General features: G+C 44.8%; 1 protein-coding gene and 1 long non-coding RNA gene across 10 annotated transcripts in view; one reads left to right on the top strand and one right to left on the bottom strand.

Moving 5' to 3' along the window:
* LOC131134656 (uncharacterized) overlaps positions 1-20,389 on the top strand; it is a 61,745-nt gene that overhangs the window by 39,639 nt on the left and 1,717 nt on the right. For 2 of the 3 annotated variants that reach the window (XR_009131440.1, XR_009131442.1), the window contains exons 4-6: positions 16,825-17,053; positions 17,135-17,349; positions 18,159-20,261. This is a non-coding gene — a long non-coding RNA (uncharacterized LOC131134656). The remainder of the gene's footprint in view (positions 1-16,824; positions 17,054-17,134; positions 17,350-18,158; positions 20,262-20,389) is intronic. The other variant, XR_009131441.1, reaches the window with a different exon arrangement.
* Positions 2,591-20,389, bottom strand: part of ncam1b (neural cell adhesion molecule 1b) — a 60,827-nt gene continuing 43,028 nt past the window's right edge. For 3 of the 7 annotated variants that reach the window (XM_058080143.1, XM_058080144.1, XM_058080145.1), the window contains 10 exons: positions 18,676-18,863; positions 18,401-18,497; positions 18,149-18,319; positions 16,913-17,041; positions 12,078-12,202; positions 10,934-11,114; positions 9,187-9,385; positions 8,367-8,483; positions 6,733-7,683; positions 2,591-4,026 (listed from right to left, as the gene is read on the bottom strand). In XM_058080143.1, the coding sequence (XP_057936126.1) occupies positions 3,906-4,026; positions 6,733-7,683; positions 8,367-8,483; positions 9,187-9,385; positions 10,934-11,114; positions 12,078-12,202; positions 16,913-17,041; positions 18,149-18,319; positions 18,401-18,497; positions 18,676-18,863 (2,279 nt within the window). In that variant the 3' untranslated portion in view covers positions 2,591-3,905. The other 4 variants (XM_058080146.1, XM_058080147.1, XM_058080148.1 and 1 more) reach the window with 4 other exon arrangements.

Here is a 20,389-nt window from a genome sequence, read left to right as displayed (position 1 = left end):
CTTGATACTTGACTCTACAGCCATGTGGTCAAACGGGGACAGTGAAGCCCCCCAACAACTATAGCACTGGAATACAAATAGGGCCAGCCACAGATTTAGATTGAGAAACCATGTTTTATTTTGAAAATGGGTTAGCACTCCAGACTGTACACGGCAGAGTTTGTGAGTGAATAAAAGGAGGAAGCAAGGTGGTCTGTGGGAGTGCAGTATGTGTACTCTACTCTATGATGTGTACTCTGTGTACTGCATATCAGGGCAATACAGCCTTTAGTTTTCACAGTGACCACCCTGCTTCCTGACAGAAGTCCAAGACTCGGGTGTAAAAAAAGCAAGGAGAACCACCCACACGTTACAGAACACCTGAAGGAGAACACAAGGTGGAGATACGTGGGAACATCAGCCCAAGAAAGCAGGAGGAGCAAAGGCAGGGAGGGTGTGTCCACCTGCTGGTAGGTAAGGAGGGATTCATGCCGACACCCTCCTTCCCGAGCCACCACGGAGAGACCGGATAGCGCTGTGTCACGTGTTGTTATGGTTGTCCATTTAGCACACCTTCTAATATTACATGGTAATATACAGTAGATATTTATACATATATATATTTATATATATATATAAAAACAAAGATGCTAGATCTCTCACAACAAAGCTATGCAGATTATCATAGAAACCCATGACGAGACAATCCACCGACACAGGCACAGTGCACAAGCTTGCAGGCAGGAATGGGAATGCTGGATCATAAATCGTACAAAAAAAATCGAAAACTCCAGATGGCATTTCTGTTTCATTTCTGCGGCGTCCTTTCATTGTGGAGTCGAACGACAACAAACGCCGGCAAGGCAGTGACTGACATCGGATCGATTGAGCCGTGGAATTTCGAAAGCGTCAACAAATCTGGTTGTCATAGCGACGGAACATTTGCACGCGTGCGACAGACGAGATGAGACCGCAAAGCCGCGAGCGTTTGCAGGTCAAACATGCACAATCCAGTCGAACACAACAGCACACGCATGGAGAGTACCGTAAATGACCCCATTAACGCCCCCACGTGGTCGCCGGACGCACCCTCTCGATGTGGCATTCATGACTCCACCCGATGGCAGTAGCTACATCTTGCTATCCAGCAGCTTTTACCGAGCTCTGCGTGCGCTTTAAACCTCGACACGTTTACAATAATGCTTCTGTTGCTGCGGTGGGGTGCAACATTGGGAGCGAGTAGGACGGGGTGGTCACTCGTTCTCGCGACCAGGGGGCGCTGTCTCCCAGTCTGTCGAATTTGGAATGTCTTCTCTGGAGTCCGAGCGTTGAACTTCATTTGTCAAACAGTAAATATTCAGCCCTCATTATTCGTCTTGTGGAGGGGAAGGCAGTCTTTTATGTTCTAACCGTAACCGTGAGGTTACCCAGCATGCCTTGCAGGTTGTAAATGCATGTGTTATTTTCATACCCTCACAGTCCCGGGCGGTGCAGTTGCATTTGAACTTCTTTAAAGTAAGAGCAGTGTCGCCCCCTTCAGCAGGATTAACAGACGACCACAGCATAAAAAGAACCCCTTCAGAATAAGAGCATGCCCCCCCCCCCCCCCCCCCCCCAGTCGATGGTCACGACCCATCACTGGTTTAGATCACGAGTGGCCAAAGTGTTCCCACCAGTGGATGATAGCATGTAGGCTGTTTTATGGCAAATGTTTGGGCATTTCTTTTACCAAATGAAAAATAAACACGGGCCTCCACATCTTTTTATTTTAGGATGTGGCCCTCGATGGAACATTCGTTTTAGCTAACGAGGCTAGCACTTTACAATACGATATACAAGATTACAGTAGTTAATGAGGAACAAAACTACATAAGCCTAAGCACTACTCATGACTTCCTCTCTAACTACTCCTCAGTAACTACTCTAGAACCTTACTTCCTCAGTAACTACTCTAGATCTATGTGCCATAGTTCCTCAGTAACTACAGTATTGTGTGTAAAGTGAGACCCGTCATGATAATCGATAAATCGAACGCTAAAAGAAAAAAAATGAAGTCGACGATATTGCCGTCTTCGGTAAACGGACACGTGCATGCCACGTGTTGGATTCCCTCGGCTCTCTGTACCACACAGGCTGGATGACAAGAGGGTTCACTCTGCATGTCCGTGTGTTCCTGTCAGCTTTTTGTCCAGTACGTATTGTCCAGTACGTATTGTCCAGTACGTGTTGTCCAGTACGAGTTGTCCAGTACGTGTTGTCCAGTACGAGTTGTCCAGTACGTGTTGTCCTGTATGAGGACACATGATTGGATACACAGATAGTGCTAGCAGGTAGCAAGTTAGCAAGAAATGCTAATCAATAAGAGCCATGGTTTCTGAGTGGAATGCTAAGCTCCGGTGCGTGTGGGGGGGGGGGGGGGGGGGGGGTAGCAGAGCCTGACTGAGGCGTTAGTGGACAAAGTAAATATTGACGAGATGGCGCCAAACGATGCGCGGTCACAGACGGCGTCGCTCGCTACATTGCCAAAGAAATGTAACCTTTCGACGCAGCCCAAACGCTAACGATGTTTGACAGACGTGTCGGACGGCAATTCCTGAAGCGTACAGGCGAGTGAAGGAAGACATCAGAAACATTTATTCCGCTACTCCAACAATACACGAATACACCACATAATACAGTAACAATACACTCCACTGTTTTCTTAACAGAGACGGGATATTTTGGCCATGATTGTGACTTTTATTGAAGTATGATTTTTACTGAACGGAATTTATTTTCCTGTTTAATTTATGATGTTGTTTCCTTGATTCCAAAGCCCTTGACATTCCAGTGACAAGAAAGGAAATTTGATTGCTTTTGATATGATGTAGTCTTATTATGCCATAAAATTTATGAAGAAATTGTCCCCAAAAATGTCGGCAATTTTATGGATCATGGACAATCATTTGTGGGACAGTTTCATGCAGCAAAATTGGTTGTCGTGACAGGCCTGGATGTGTTCGAGCTCAGATTGCGTTACAATGCATTAGGCATCAGGCGTGTCCAAAGTGTGGCCCCCGCCTATTTTGTTTTTATTGGTCCATTGTTAGATTCCTTCAACTAGAAAACGACAGCAAAAAAACAGTCATTTAACAAGAATAAATTAGAAATATAAGTCAGAATTTCACCAGTCAGTCATAAGATAAGGAAAACAAAGTCAATGAATGAAGAAATTTGGGAAAATGAGGTTTGAAAAAAGTGATAATACTATGAATAAAGTCAAAATATTACTGGAATAAATACTACAAAAAAATGTAAATGTTGAAGTATTTGAAAAAGACCAATAAAAGTGGAAATACGAGCAAAAAAACAAATAACTCATCATTTCCAATAATAACTTCATAGTTGATACTAATAATGAACTTATTAGTTGTGAAAAAGTTTGGACACCCTTGCATGAAATCATCTATTTTTCCCAGTGAAAATAAACTCATCGTGTGGGATGGATGTAAAAGTCTGACATCGAACCGTGTTCACCCTGACAGGTTACTTGATGGCCATCTTTCCCATTCTACTTTCTCATGCACTCCAAATTATTATTATTATTCCTGTTGCTATGACATTTGCTATGTCGGGAATAAGATCCTGTCCCCCAGTGCGGTGTCGGTAAATAACGGGATCATTTACGGTATCGAACTGTTCCCATTTCTCATGATAATCTAATGCTTGTGTGAGACTGCCAGTACGGTAAAGGTGACGTACTTACACGATATATTTTACACACATCTTGACTGCTTGAATCAAATAATTAAAAAAATAAACTAAATCTGAGTCCTCGGGTGCAAAGTCAAAGTGCATGCTAGACAAATGTGTGTTGGTGAATGTGTGTACTTAAGGGCACTGGAAATGAAAACTCCCGTCGTTGCAAAAGGTTTTGGCCGAGGTCATCATGCTTTGCTCTGCGTGCCTTTCGTCTGTATGACGCTGTTGTGTTGCTCTGCTGCCATCTCCGTCAGGGCGTTTGATAATTCTTCCTCCAGCTTGCCTTTCCCGTCTGGAAAAATCTTCCTGAAATGGAAAAGAGGTGGGGTTTGGGGGGGGGGGGGGTGGCGGGGGCGGGGGGAGTGAAATTAGGACTATTGAAAAGATCCAGCCGACATTGGTTCACACTGAATCTCAATGACGTGGTCACCTTCTATGTAAGAGTACGCTGTGTCTGCCACAGTCCCTTACATATTTCTTCACCACCATCACAACAGTCAGGGGATTGCAAAACAACGACACGCCATCAGTCACCTCTCCCTCGGCCAGAAGCACCAACGCCAGGAAAACGCTGCCGCCTTAGTCCGAGACACCACATCCATCCTCCACGTCTCCTTTCAGCTCAGGAACAATATTTATTTGTACAAACGCCGCTGTGTGGGTTAGCTTCACTGCCTCCGTTTCTACTATCGCTACCTCTCGCTTCACTTAACTGAGTGCCTGACCGCCATAGACGAACACCGTACTGACCCAAATATGCAGGAAGTCTCCCCCCCAGAAAACGGTCTCAATTAGACGAGGTCGTCCAGAGATTGACACCGAATGACCAAAGCGAGTTAGAGCTTTTCTCCCTGTCACTCACACACACTGCATCGACTTGACATAGAAGCCCATTGGACACTCGTCAAAGAGGAGGAGCTATGAAGTCATTTTAAGATCAATCAAACTCGATTGGTTGCTTCCTTTGGCCAGACTGTAACTAAGGCATCCATACCGAGGCATCCATACCGTAACTGAGGCATCCATACCATAATCGAGGCATCCATACCTCCATACATCCATCCATCATTTTCTATGCCGCTTATCCTCACGAGGGCAAAACTGAGATATCTTTGTTTTCATCCAAAACTGTACAATGTACCAAAACCACTGTACTTGTTAGCTCGGCTAGTCTGGTTTAACATCTTACTAACCAGTATAACCTCAACCTTTTGTCCGTAGGGTTGCAATCAGAGGTTGCAAACATCTCTCTAAATGTTCTGAACTTCTATTTCCATACCAGTGTTGCACTGAGCAGAATTATGCTACTTTGACAAGTTGCCCCAGGGTCGAAAATGTGGACTGGAGTCACAAGAACGGTACTCGAGTCAGACTTGACTCATAATTTGGATGACTTTGGACACCAACGATATCGATGACTTGCAACTCGACTTTGACTTTGACATCAATGACTCAAATCACAATTTTGTTGATTTAGGACTCAATTCGAAAATAACACAACACCTCCGTAGCCGCTAGTCTCGGCGTCACTCAGATGGATGCGTTTCCTTAAGCATAAGTGGATAAATCCCAGACCTTATGTGGGAATATTCTTACTCACGCTCCACGCACGCATCTCTGCAGTGGTTTGCTCTGCAAGGTATCAGAAAGACGCAGAAATGGCGATTGGTCCTTTCTAAAGATAATGGTCTGCTGTCATTGATGACTAAGGGACTTAAAAAATCAGGATAGATACAGAAATGATTAATCAATGACCATAATAGTTATCAATTAATTGGATAATCAATTAATCATCAATTAATCAATGCAGCTCAACGGAAATTTTGACATTCACTGACTTGAGTCACAATTTTGATGACTTTGGACTCAACTTGCCAATATTAGCAAAGACTCGACTTGGACTCGGGACTGACTCGAATCACAATTTTGTCGACCTTGGAATCAAATCGACAAGGTCAAAGACATGCTTCTCAACTTGGACTTAACATCAGTGACTCAAGTCGCAATTGTGATGACTTTGGACTCGACAGTCTCAAAGACGGTTCGAACTGTTGACTTGACTTGAAAATATGTGAGACTTTCAGGGAGTCTGTTGAGTAAAATGTGTCCTCATTCAAAGTCTTCTACTAAAGTGATCGTTATGTCCTTTCTAGCAAGACAGCATATTTTCCCATGGAATCCGCGTCTTTGAATGCATCTATTAACATCCAATCAGGCTTCAGACCAAACAATGCATGCATGGATTACATTTCTTGTACTTGTCAAACATTATTGTTATATGAATATTTGATTTGGGAGACACTATACAGTGCTTACGACTTGTAAGGACTCGAACATTCAAGCCTATGACTTGGGACTTGACTTGACTTGCACGTCTTTACTTGAAACTAGACTCAAGACTAGAGATTAAACACTTGAGACGTGCAAAACCTGGATCTGTTTCAAGCTGCCAGAGTTGTCATGTTGTTGTTCTTTACATCACGGACAAATTAAGACCGGAACCACAGTGCCCCTGCAGGTTGCAGCCATGCAGTGCGCTAATGTTTGCTTCAAGATGGTATTCTAATCACAAGTGTAACACTGGATCTGTAACAAGTGTAACAAGTGTGAAGCAGGGTTCGTCCGGTTCCACAGTGTTGTGCTGCCATGACGTCCCTCTGTTTACCCAGCAGATGCAGACTTTGCATCAAAACAACACAGAACAGGTTTTACCATCCAGAGACCTACCAAGACCTGTTGCACCAAACTGTGCAGGTTTTGGACCGAGTGGTCCAAAACGCTCAGCTTCCCTCATCACACAAAACCTCCTCCTGACTGCCGGTATCACAACTGGGACGGGACGGTTGGCTGAGAGTCCACAGCAGCGCGGTGAAGTCATTCTTCTTCTTATTATTATTCTTATTTCCACCCTAGTGTGGCGAATGGCAACAAGTGGTGGTGAATGAATGAAGGCACAAGTTACTCACTCACACGTACACGCACACACAGATAAACCTCTAGAGGGAGCCGTACTCATCGTTGACAGGAGGACCGGTCTTGGCCAGAGTCTCTGATGCGTCCTGAACTGGGCCTGGGGGGGGGAGGTCTGCTCCGTCGCCATTGGGCAAAGAGGGGGCAGAGGGCGGGCTCTCTAAGCTAATAAGGTCGGCGGGGATCTCCGAGGGTCTTTCTGTGCCGTTACTGAGCTCCAAGTCGAAACCTGCGTTTTTGAGGCCCATGTCGTGGGCCAGTAAGTCGTACATGTCTGGTGGTGATGCGAGGAGGTCACTAGCAGGCGGGGGGGAAACAGGGGTGGCAGGCAGGGGAGAAGGGACGTCTTCAACTATAGGAGAGGGTTTTTCAGCATCTAGTGCTTGAGGAACACTATGGATGGCTGAAGGTGGGGCTGGGGGAGCATTAGGAACGGCGGTCGGCTTGTCAAACCCGCTGCTGTTTGAATCAGGGTCTGCTTTTGGAGGCGGGGGGGCACTTTGAACTGCTGAGACCGGTGGGCTGGGAGCAGGCTTCTTGGTGTCTGGAGTAAAAGCGAGCGGGGACACGGGAGGACTACCTTTAGCCTTCAGGGCGTTAAGTTTAGGAGAGTGTCTTCGCTTCGGTGGAATGGGCGTGCCGGATTTTGGAGCTTTATTCCAATCTGGGGTGCTCGGCGGCGACTCGGGCTTCGCCTCCTCCCCTGACCACTCGCTTCTTCTTTGCTCGACTAAAGGTGCGATCTTAGCCTCGACGGCAGACCTGGAGATGGGGGGTGTGGGCGGGGCCACGCTCATCTCCGGGCTCGGCGCCGGTGCCGAGATGGGCGTGGGCGAGGGGTCGTTGGCCGGGGTGGACAGGCTACACGTGAGGGTAGTGGTCTCGCTAGAGGGGCTGTCCTGGGCGGGGTCAAGGGTGGCCGTGGCCGTGTCGGAGTTGGTGGCTATGGAGGAGAGCGTGTCCAGAGCCAGAGCAGCAGTGAAAGCCGCCAGCCTGAGAGAGCAGGGAGAGAACAGAGACACACAGACTAGACACCAGGGTGACTGTGACAAGGAAGGGGGAGCTCGGAGCGGCATGCCAGAGGATTAGTCGGCCTCACAAACAGACAAGCAACTGAAATCAAGAAGAAAAAAAGCCACTATTAAGCCTAAAAGGAGACACGGAACCAAAGTCATGCTGTGAGTGGACATTTAAAGGGTTACATCCCATACACACACCGACATGGAGAGTACTGACTGGGGGGTTGGGGGGGCTAGTCCAGCAGAAAACTACACGGCACCACGGAACCACCTAGACGGGGTTAAACAGTACCAGTGACATGTCATGTAATCTTGCTGAGGTCGTCCAATGACCACGCTGGGGAGGACAAAGGCTTCCTGTGTCTTTAACTGGTATTGCTTCAACCTTCATATCATCACACAAAGGCTGCAGAGGTCAAAACAAAGAAAGAAAGAAACCAAAGTACGGTACTTCCCAATCATATGGGATCAAAACAGAAAGCCACAAACTCTCAGTGGACTCCACTCAAGAATAACCAGAACTTGTCCAAAGGTGCTTTGCTAAAATTGAAACATTCTTGGAAGTGGAGTGCAAAGTAAAACGGCTGATAGAGATTGCTTGAACAGCAAAAAAAAGAAAGAAAAAAAGTCGGCATTGTGGCGGTCAGCGCTACTCACTCTGGCTCTGTGAGGGGCGTGGTTTCGTTTGGCTCTGTTGGTCCTGCTGCGTTGTGATTGGCTGTGCACTCGTCCTCCGTTCTGACTTCAACGATGGGCTCTTTGGATTCGTCTTTCCTGCGGGACGGACAAACATTATATCCTGTAATATAGAAATATGATCACACCCTAAAAGTGAACGACTCACTGATTCAGTTGCATCCAGCCAAACAAACGTACGTACGCATATTTATATCGCCATGTTTGTTGACTTGCCTGATTACAATCACACCTTGCTTTTCCAACGGAAATAATTTCTCCATAGAAAATAACATCAATCCATTTACGAGTGTACCTGAATGCCTCACAGCAGTGTGCACAGTCATAGCAGCAGGAAGGAGACACTGCATCAGGTTCTTCATTGCTCTTTCCAATTCTGCTACATTTTGTAACAATTTTTTTGTGAATACTGTATAATAAATGGTAATTCTCCACAAGATGGAGGAGGTGATGAGGAGGTGAAACCTTCTTGAAAGGTTCTCAATGTATGTTGACTAAAAGCATTCTTCCAAACACTTCTAGTCGGACATTGTTGCCCTTGGAAATGATAGTTGAACCAGACTAAGGCTATACTTAAGTATAACTTTTGATACCAAAATACTACAATTACACTATTTCATAACCTGTCCACTTGAGGGCAGCACGGTAACATCAAAAATAGGACATCTACCGAGTGTCTACCAAGAAGAAGCTTGCGGCGTCCCCATAAAGAATGCCTCTTTGACACATGCTAAAACTGTAAAAGCGTCCTTCAATTTGGTTCCGTTTGTTGATGACTTACATGAAGGCGGCCTTGCCCTCCTCCAAGTCTTTGCCTTTGGTCCCGGAGCCTGACTTGCCGCAGAGGCACATGATGAGGCCACATTTGTTGACAAAGTAGCAGGTGACGTCCACGGCCAGAAGCAGGAGCACAAACGCAACTACCAGGATCCCCACCCAGAGCATGATGCCCACGGGGAACCCCGCATCCTCATCCAGGTCTGACACAGAAACACACACATGCAAAAACTGTTTAACACATGCAATAACTGCTAAGGGCTAAGGGCTGCAACTACAACTCAGTAGAATAGGAAAGAACTCACCTCCTCTCCAAGTCTAAGGGAGTGGACAGACGCAGAAGAGCCCTGATATTAACATGGCTATTTATTTAGTGTTAGTTGTCAGATCAAGCCAAAGCTCACGGCAAATATGCTGGACTTAGCTTCTCAGTTATGCAAAATATTCTGTTTCTCCGTAAACTACACTCTTTATGATCAGAAAAAACAGAATCTGAATCTCCAAAAAAAGCACCCATCAATTAGAAATGTAAAAAAAACCCTGTTATGTATTGAGACATGCATGAGAAATGGATGGTATAAACCTACACCAGTGAAGTGGCATACTTCCTGTTAGATGTTGGTCATATCAGTGACATAAAGGCTAGCTAGTGTTCATATTTATGGAATAATAAGATCCACACTTCCGTGTGGAGCCATCGCTCTATTTGCTCTATTTCTGTACAATTCCACCACACTGGCCCTCATTTGCTGTATGTCTTCTACCGCCACACTGACGGGTCTGTGAGGCTTTGGGGGTTGGGGGGGGGGTCCTCCTCTGCATTTGGTTCGGTTCTGGTGCAAAAGCTGCTCATCACGCTTTCCCACGCATCTGTCACAGTCTGCTTTGAGAAGTGAAAGCGTGTATAGCAGAGACGGCCAGGTCAAGGAATGGCAAGCGTCCGTGAGCGGGCCCGCCGAACTACGAGAGCAGGAATGCGGTGATGGCGGACAGGATGAGTGACACCACACAGCACGTCATGGATGAACAGCCCAGAGTGGCTGGATGCCGCACATATCCCCGACACACACCGCAAGCACAATGTCCAGAACCGGGGCCACCGATCGGGAACATTGGAAGAAAGGGGTAATGAAGAGGGAAGGGGGTGGGGGGGGTAGAAGGGCATGGGGAGGGTAGGGGGGGGAACAGAGGAAGAGAGAAGTTGAAAATATGTCGTCTGAAAAACACAAGGATGAAATCAAAGCAAAAAAAACAAAACAGCACAAAGTCAAATCCCAAAGGAGGAAACGGTGTGAATGCTTGAAATGGGAAAATGAATTAGGAAGTGAAAGTGAGAGGACATGATGGCATGGGCGGGGGGCAACATGACCGGACAAGTTTCAGTGAGGACGTGCATGCAGGTTAGTCATCTGTCATAAGGAGCGGGGAGATATGCACGCTTCGGTTATTGGAAACGTTGCACTGAAGAAAATGACAATTCTTCACGGGGGAACATTTCATCCTCCATGGAAGTAGTCGCTGGCCCAGTTCTGCAGGAGCAGACTCAAGCTCATTTTGTGACGGCTGTCAAAAACTGTCAAGTCTGAGAATCCCCCCCCCCCCCCCCCGTTTGCTATAACTGTATTGAGTGTCATCTACCTTTCCAGCCAAACTACGTGATGCTGAGAGCTTTGAGTGGAGCTCCTCAGTGTTCTGGTGTTTATTAGTCGCAACAGGAGAAACGGAGGCGGGGTTGGGAGGGGGTTCTGTACCTGGGATGACGGCTGGCTGCATGGACGTCTTGATGGACATGGTCGCTGGCTGGGATTTGCCCTTCTGGTTCTCTGCCACCACATAGACGTTGTACTCGGTGTCCCACTCCAGCCCGCTAAGAACCACGTAGTCGCTGTCGCTGGGCATCCGGATTTCTGGTTTCCACTGCGTCGATTTAATCTGACAGGAGCACAAAGGCATCGAATAAAAATGGATCGACAATATCTCAGCAACGATGGTTTCACAGCCGATCCTCCCAAGGCACAACTGCAGAAATTCAGGGAACACTTCCACTTTTCATGGCAGTCGACAGGGAATAGAATTCTGGTCTGGCATAACAAAAAACCTAGACCAAGGGTGTCCAAACCTTTTCCTGTGAGGGCCATGCATATTCTTTTTTTCCCATTTTTTTTGTTTTGTGTGATGATACTCCTTAGCTTCTCAGTTGAGTTAAAGTCAGGGGAAGATGGGGGCCATGCACACTTTTAAGTCCATAGCAATATAGCAAGAGCAATGACAAAGAGGTATGTATTCTATTCTATATGACGGTGACATGGTTCATCGTCACATGTTGGTTCATCGTCACATGTTGGTTCATCGTCGTGTGTTGGTTCATCGTCATGTGTTGGTTCATCGTCATGTGTTGGTTCATTGTCATGTATTGGTCACGTGTTGGTTCATCGTCGTGTGTTGGTTCATCGTCGTGTGTTGGTTCATCGTCACGTGTTGGGTCATCGTCACGTGTTGGTTCATCGTCGTGTGTTGGTTCATTTTTAAGAAGTTTTGATTTCATTGGGATCACCTGGCAAACTAATATGTGTGGAAGTGGAAGGAAGGTGTCCAATATCCACCAGCTCCACCAGTGATGTTGTCATGGAGGAGTGGCCCAAGAGGATTAAGGCAGTGGTAGATACCAACGGTGCTCACACGTTGGGCACTTCTGTTACTAGCTATTTAGACAATAATGGTTGTGTGCTGACTTCTTCGTTGGCTAGTAAAGCTATGCTGCTACACAAGCTGTTCACTAACGACTATACTGGGCTAAATCCAGGTTTGGCTTCTGTAAGCCCCGTGAGAAGATGTGATAAAATGGTTTCTGTAAAGAAAGGTTAGTGAGATATTGTATAACTAGTCAATACTCACAGGTTTGTAGCGGACCAGGTAATGGAAGATGGGTGATCCACCGTCGTCCTGCTTGATCCAGCTAACTTTCAAGGAGTTGCCGATTGGCTGAAGCACTCCTTCCAGCTTGGGAGGATTGGGATTCCCTGCAGGCAGGCAGGAATGCTGCTGTTATTCCCGGTGTGTTGGTTTTTCGGACTGAGGTGGGGTATTTAGTAAGCAAAGCAGCCTATCTTTTAGTTTAGTTTGAGGTAAAACGTAAAACAGACTGGAAAAGTGGCTTCTATCTTTGTCGTTGTCATCCTTCCAGGTCACTGGCCCCTTCCTCAGTCGCTCGCCTCCAGATGGTGGAGTCACACATTACTAAATGGCACACAGGCGTGTGCTCATCTGATTCAGTCTGAGTGGCACTCAAATGGAATCCAAATTACTGCCTGATATTCCCGTATACCAAGCCTCAGGAGTCAAGAGGGTTTTCTCTCTCTTATTGACTGAAATGTTTACAGCACAACAAATTAGCACCGGATGAAATGTTTATGCAGAACGACCCATTTATCATGCACCAAAATGTTTGACCTACTTGCTTGTTGAGATTTGCATAATCGATGTTGAATTTAGCACGTATGGCACTAAACGGGTATGCAAAATGTTCATTAGCAGGGTCAAAAGGCAATTGACAGGAGGCACTCTGGTTAGACTATTCAGATTTGTGCATGACGATAACTGGCTTCGCATAAAAGCTCAAAAACGCCTAGATTCAGTGAAGTGTCCCGTCTCTTACATGGTAGGCTAATAGGGGTGTCCAAAGTGTGGTTCATTTATTGGCACGTTTTAAAATGAAACAGGAAGACTAAAAAAACAAAAGAAAAAGCTACATTTTGAAAAGAGCAGTAATTTTACAAGCATAAAAATGAACTACAGTGGAACCTTGGTTAGCGTCATTAATTCATTCCATAAGGTCCTACTCTAACCAAAATGAACACTAACCAAATCATCATAAACAATCATAATTTGTTCAGCAAAAAATGTTGACACAAAATGTTTTTATATTTTTACCATGAGTTTTACATGCAGAAAAAATTTGCAAATACTGTAAACGCTAAACAAATGGGGAATGAAAAGGATACATGAACATTTAAGGTTACAAGACGTGATTCTTGGTGTGACCGTTCCCTGCGAGAAACCACACAGACACCATCTTCCTGTTTGGTGGTGTCTGTGTAGTGTCTCGCTGCCACATGGTGTCTTTGGGAACAGTCAAGTCTTCAATGAAGGAAAAATAATCTTAAAAGTTCATTCATCCCTTTCATACAATTGTTATATGCATGTAAAACTAGAATTGTAAAAGTATAAAAATATTTTTGTGATCAAAACTAAATGAAAAACACAGTTTATAACATCACATTGTACGCTCATTGAGGAATGCATGCAAATGAGGCAAAATTGTAGCATAAATGTTAACCAAAACATACTCTAACCAGGGCTCCACTGTCTACCTGTGTGAAGAAAACAAATGAAAAGGAAGAGAAGTAAGAATAGCAAAACAAAGAATAAAGTTGTAATTTTTACAGTAATAAAGTACATATATTGTAAGAATAAAGGCATAACATTACAAGACAAATGTACAAGGAGAAAGTTGAAATGTCGAAAAACATCCAAAAAGTGTAAATCTGGCCACCACATCCTTTCCTCGCTGGAAAACGTTTGGACACTCCTACGTAATCAAGTATGCCTTCTAGGGTATTCTAGGTGTTCTAGGGTATTCTAGGGTATTCTAGGTCTTCCAGGTATTCTAGGGTATTCTAGGTCTTTTAGATGTTCTAGGTCTTCATGGTATTCTAGGGTATTCTAGGTGTACTAGGTCTTCCAGGTATTCTAGGCTGCAGCAATGAGCAATGAGTCGGTTAGCAAAGCATGAATCTTAAAAGTTGATGATCGAGAACCAGAGCAAACGGCGGCAAAAGGCTGTGTTTTGAGGGGAGGGGATAGATATTGATTACAGTTCTCTAACGATTAGAGGGATCATGCTTCACTGCGGACTAGATTCATAGGTGCATCCCACAGGTAATCCAATTGGAGTGATGCTGATATACATCACCACTGAAGAGGCTCTGGCTCTCATTAATGTTGCTGAGGCGGACACCTACGCACTTGATTAATCCCTCCAACTTTGTGTCCGCGTGTGAGCAATTAATGTGGCGTTTAATGTGGAGGGACCCTCCGGTTAAAGCAATCAGTCGTCTTTCAAAGGTCTCAAACAGTACAAGTTTACCTTCTGCAGAGCCGAGTGGATCGTCATGGTGCCATGCAAGCAGAATAACAGTCACATGAATTGCACTTTGGGAGGGGGGGTTACAGGATTAAAGAATATACACACAAACAGACAACATAGGACAAATTATGTAACTGGAGACGTCCAACAATTTAAAGGAAAACTGAACTTTTGATGGAACTTTGCCCATCATCATGAACACTCGTCCTCGTTTTTTTCCGTGTTTTCTCAAGAAAAAAATGTTCTATTTACAGAATGCGACCTGAATATTAACCCAGCTACAGCGACATCATGACTGCAACCGCTAACGGTGAAGAACTACTTTCCTGGTGTAGTGACACAGATCTCAGCTTAACCCCCAGAACTCGCTAGCGAGTCTCTGTATTTTTTTTACTTGAGAGCCATGTTGAATTTACCAGCTCAACCAGGAGCACAAGTCGCGTGCTGGAAGATACGGCCATTGTATGCTCTTACTGTAAATGATCCATGAAACATTTAGCACTAGCGCTACATGATAAAACTATAAGAATGCCTGAGTGTTTCACTATCACGAGATCTGGAAGCGTCCGTTGCTATGGGTTGTCTGAAATCAAAGTGCCCCTGAATGCTTCAAATGATCAAAATATGGTAAGTACTGCATGTTGTCATGAATGTCCCTGTTACTACACGGTAGCATGTACTACAGATAACACAATTAAATGTTTTTGGAGAGTTTTTGGGAATAGGCCAACCCCACTACATGCATTATTAGCTGCCTTCATCCAGTTGTCCTCATTTTGCAAGCAGAAAAAGGAAAGATGTGTTCAAGTGTCATAAGGATTGTGGGTGATTTCCCCCCAAAATTCAAAAAATGGGTGGCTGTGTTTACCAGTGATTCTCAACTGGTGGGTCGGTACCCAAAAGTGGGTTGCAGATCCATTCTGGATGAGTCGCAGACCGCTGGTCCAATATGATATGAAAATATGTGCTAGACAACTGGGCAATATTTGGTCATCTTCCTCTTTGTTATGTAACCACTGCACAGTTAATATCTGCCAATTAACATTAACAAATGGCAATTAGCAAATGTTGCTCTTTTTTTAACAAAGTTACGCCAAACTTTGCAGCCACTTCTTCTTCTTTGGTGTTCTTCCGTTTTTGAAATGAAAACATTTGAACGATCCCGAGAGAATGGAAATGTTAGTCCCGGTTGTCCTTGATGTTTGAGACTTGATGCCCAACCCCACTCTACTTACTACATCACTGTGAAATGCGCTTTGAACATATTATTATGGCTATCAATGAGCAGGGTCAGGAGATGGCTCCACACGAACGAGATGAGACATTCATTTTACGAAATGTACAGCAAAAAGCAATGAAGGTGCGTTTTGAAATGTCTATCGTTCCACAAATTGATGCTCAAAGATGATTGTCAAACAGCAACACGTGACTCCCTGCCGCTGGGAACATGGAGGCAGGATAGCTTGCAAGGTGTCCCGAAAGAACCTAATGACGCTTCCAATAATGCCTCACACCCGGCCGGCCACTTCCATATTACTATATTATCATTCATAGTAGCGATGTCATGGTTCAGTCTGGCTTCTCGTCACCCTGTTCTTGCTATACAGCTTTTTTCCAAACCAGAAACCCTGCTCCATTTTAACCCTGGAGTAAATGATCATTCACCCCTAGTATTCATCTTTAAAAGATGACAACACATTTGCATCTTTTAGATTTCAATGAAAATGGGTCGGGAATTAAGGGAAATATGGGTCCCAGGTCCAAAGCAAATCTTTGAAATGCAAAGCTTTGCTTTGTGAATCTGCAGTCAGGACAGTTCAATGACTAAGCTACTAGCTAATGTTCTATTATGACGTCTCTTGGGGCTGGGGGGGGCTGGAGTGGGGGGGGTGAAATTACAAACACATGATAATGATCAGGCCATTCCAGGTCACCACGTCTACCAACACACCACTAGATTGTAATTAGAGAGGCTACTAATCTGTGGAAGCTACGCTCAGGCTAACGTCCTTCCAACAGAACAAACCTGCGTCTCCTGAGAACAAACCCAAAACGTTGTCTTAGGACACAAAGAAAAAGGTACTGTAAGGTGATTAGTTGCAAATAGCCCCCTTTATCCAAACACAGCAAGGGCTCAGAAACATGTTCCAGGTCCTGAAATGCGTATTTCCTGCCAACAGAGGGTGCTAAAAGCTAAAGAATATTCACATTTGTGTTGGACTCAAGCTGGTTCACAAATGTCATGTCAGCCATTCAGAGCCAACGTAGCACAATGATTATGTACAGAGTAGGTGTTTGCAAAGTGGAGATGAGACGTGGGAGTTTGGAACACGTGTTGCGGTCCAGCAGTTGATTGGCGCTGCTGTTGACTTCAGGCAACAACAACACGGTTTCTGATGACCTTTAGCGCTCATATAATCTGCCATGCTGTGTTGTCAAACCAGGTAAAACAAACACAAGGAACGGTTGTTTTAGCTTTTGTTCTCCATCCAACAGTGATTTATTTGGGCGAGGTCGTGTTTCGGTCATCGGGTAGAATACGACGACAATCAAGCTGATGTAGTGAAATGGTTGAGAAACTTACGAACTGGCTGCGTCCGGAAGAACTCCACCGGGCAGCTTTCACCTTCACCCTTGCCGTTGATGGCAAACATCTTCACTTCGTAGTTGGTCTCCGGCTTCAGGTCTGTGACGGTCACCTCACCGATGGAGCCTGTCATCAATGGTAAGTACATAGTCATGTTTGAGGAGCAATGTTGGTGTATCTATATGTTGAAGTCAAACTATTCAACTTCTCATTCTTCAGTTTTTTGCCTTCAGACTGACAACTGCAAGTCTGTTGACTGTTTGAAACCAAATATTTGGTTGTTTGGTCGGTATGTCTCAAAATGCAGTATCAATCCAACTGAGAACATTCGGGGATGGATGGGAGGACATCAATTCCAGACAGTGGAAGCCATCTTCACCACCAGGAGCAACATTCCCACCAGCCTCCTGGGAAGACCGGCACCAACTTTTGAGGTGACAACCAAGAATGACGCTGCTACTCATTACTGACTTTTCATTTGATCTCCATTTTAGGGGGGCTTGGAGTTTTTGGAGCCATGGTCTTTGAGTTTTATTTCAATGGAAAACTTGCATGCAATGGAGCAGTGTTTTTCAACCTTTTTTGAGCCACGACACGGTTTTTTTACGTTGGAAAAATTTTGCGGCACACCAATAACCCACATTATTTGCTTCTTTCAGCTTTTTCCTGATTACGGACTCGCCACAGCAGATCCTTTTGATCCGCATACTAATTTAACCAACAATGTTACAAAATGTCACCACTACCTCTCATGTGTATCACTAAGTCTATTAGAGGAACGAGGCAATCAGCTACTTGTTGCCACACTGACAAATATTACATTGCTCTGCCAGTCTTTAAACCAATGACACGCGACAATGACATAATATTTGCAGAAAAATTATTAATACATGTTAATTAAAAAAGTGATATTGAATAATTCCTCACGGCACACTTGTGTGCCGCGGCACAGTTGTTGAAAATCACTGCAATAGAGTGCCGGCTTGCCGACTCCAAAATGTTTTGTCTCACTCCCATTGCTAAATTCTTGCAATTTCTCCACTGATGTTAAAGTCTTGATATGGAGTGTAATCTTGAGAGCTTACGGTATTGATGAAGGGTGCAGCTTGACATGATGATATTAGGATAATAACAATAAGGGTGTGTGTATGAAATTTCATCATACGTATGTATATACTGTTGAACTGCCAGTAGTTACAAGTACGTCCATGATCGGTTATTCCATCTTCATACCTTCTTTAAGCTCATAGATCCTCTGTGACCAGCTGCCCCTGCCCTGCGTCCTCCACGCGGCTTTGTACATTAACACGGGCACGCCTCCAGTGGACTCGGGCCCCTCAAACTGAACGAGTGCAGTGGTGGAGAAAGGTGTCACCTCATTGATGAAAGGAGATGATGGCACCTCTAAGAAAAAGGTGAGGAAAAACAGCCAGTGCTTGTTAGACTGTTGTGGATTGGACTCTTTGGTTTTTTCCTGTGACTGACCAGCCTGAATGAGGAGGAACTCTTTGGACTCTGTGCCCATCTCATTAGAAGCGGAGCAGTTGTAGCTCCCAAAGTCATTCTCAGACAACGGTGTGACCTGAAAAAAGGCAAATTAAAGCATTGTGATATTTGTATTTGTTGCCGTGGGTTTCCAGCCTGAGTTATTCACTGCAGAGCTGAAAGAAAACATGTTGGCTCATGAAATGTTGATGACGCAAAGAAGCGCATTGTTGCGTATGTATTTTTTTTTACAGATTGCAAAATCACGTGCACACCTGAAGGTAGCTCGCTGATGCAGAGCGGAAGATTTTAATATTGCTGGTGTTTTCGTTTGGCAGCGTCAGACCGTCTCTCAGCCAGGTGATGGTGACATCGCCCGGGTGAGCCCGCACTTGGCAGCTGATGTTGACAGCGTTTCCCTCCCAGGTGTACACGGCGACTTCGCCGCTGATCTTTGGGGTATCTTAGGGGAAAGAGAACAAATCATCACCAAGATTGAACTTTGATAAAATGAGCTAAAGTGTTGTATTGTTGCACCCATGTTAAGCTATCACGGTGGGATCGTGGCCGTAGCGATAGAAACTGGAGATAAAAATGTCTTGGGTTACTACAGACAAAATATGTTGTCTGATACCAATGTCCATGGCATCGTGTTTGTATTAGAGTAATACATCACGCCATTTAGGGAGAGATGTCAGTGCTATGTGTGTGTGAAACAAACACGCTGCATCCATCCATTTTTTAAAGCATTTGCTGGCGCCAAAAGCAGCGTGTTTGATGCTTTAAAGTCAAGTTAATTACAGCTGGCAGTGTCTCGTGCGCAGATGCAAATGTGTGAGGGCGTGAGAAATCGCTGCTACTAAACAAGCCAGGGGGTCTGGTTATGGGGGGCACGTCTTAATTTCATGTCACTGAGAACATGCCGCCATTTTTTTTGACAGTAGCATCAGTTAGAAACATTTCAGGCAGTAAAGTAACCAAGGAGCCGCCAACAGTGAGCTGTCAGATGAAGCGCTGGCGGCGACAGGTTGCATATCTCCAGCCCGCCACCAGGTTACCATACCACAGGACTGTGCTCGGCTGATTTTTGGAGACTTGTGTCGTGCAGAGCCGTAAAATCTGATCAAGCAGATCACAAACGATGGATTGTCAGAAGTTGCTACTGACGTGGATCCTCTCCTTACTCGCTCTGCTTGTCTTCAGTAAAGGTTAAAGAAATCCATTTCAATTGTCATTAATCATTAACTTGCATTATTTTTCTGCATTTAATACTACCATTATTTTCTACAAAATGTGATTTTTGTTCATATTTTTAGGTCTCAACCAGTCCAGAGTACACCTGGGATGGGCTCCAGCATACCCCTGAGACCCTAGTGAGGCATAGAAAATGGATGAATTGAGTTTTAGGTGTCTGGATGGGATTCATTTCATTCATTCGTCTGCTGCCTCAGTTTTTACGATGGAAATTTCTGAAGCAGAGTGCTAAGATAAATGGCAAATAATTGCAGAGTCCCTCTTTGTCGTGAAAATGAAATGAAAAACATTTAGCTATTTGCTAGGGTAGGAGGGAGCATTAACAAGGATAAAGATTCAATGACTGAGCATGACAGACTGGAAGCTTTAAAAAAGTGGGTGGTGATTGCAATCTTTGTTTTTCATCTGTTAAACACTTTGCTTAACACAAAAAAGGCCAGGATATTGCTGCAAGTACTGTTGATGCTAAACCAAATATTCATCAAATCATCAGGAACTTCAAGAAGAAAAGTTGGATTGTTGAGAAGAAGGCTTCAGAAAGCCCAAGAAAGTCTTCATGGGGGGCACCACCAGTGCGGTGCTGGCTCAGGAACGGTAGCAGGCAGACGTAAGTGCCATAAAGAACGGTACCAAAACATCTTCTGGCCAATATTTGGCCATGACTGTACTACTGTCCTTAGTTGCAGTAAAGTCGCTCACGTCATTTTTCATCTTTGCCATCACTGATGCCATCTT

Source organism: Doryrhamphus excisus, chromosome 8 (assembly GCF_030265055.1).
Source record: "Doryrhamphus excisus isolate RoL2022-K1 chromosome 8, RoL_Dexc_1.0, whole genome shotgun sequence".
Classification (NCBI taxonomy): Eukaryota; Metazoa; Chordata; class Actinopteri; order Syngnathiformes; family Syngnathidae; genus Doryrhamphus; species Doryrhamphus excisus.
Note: the sequence above shows the minus strand (reverse complement) of the source record. Positions and strands in the feature narration are given on the sequence as shown.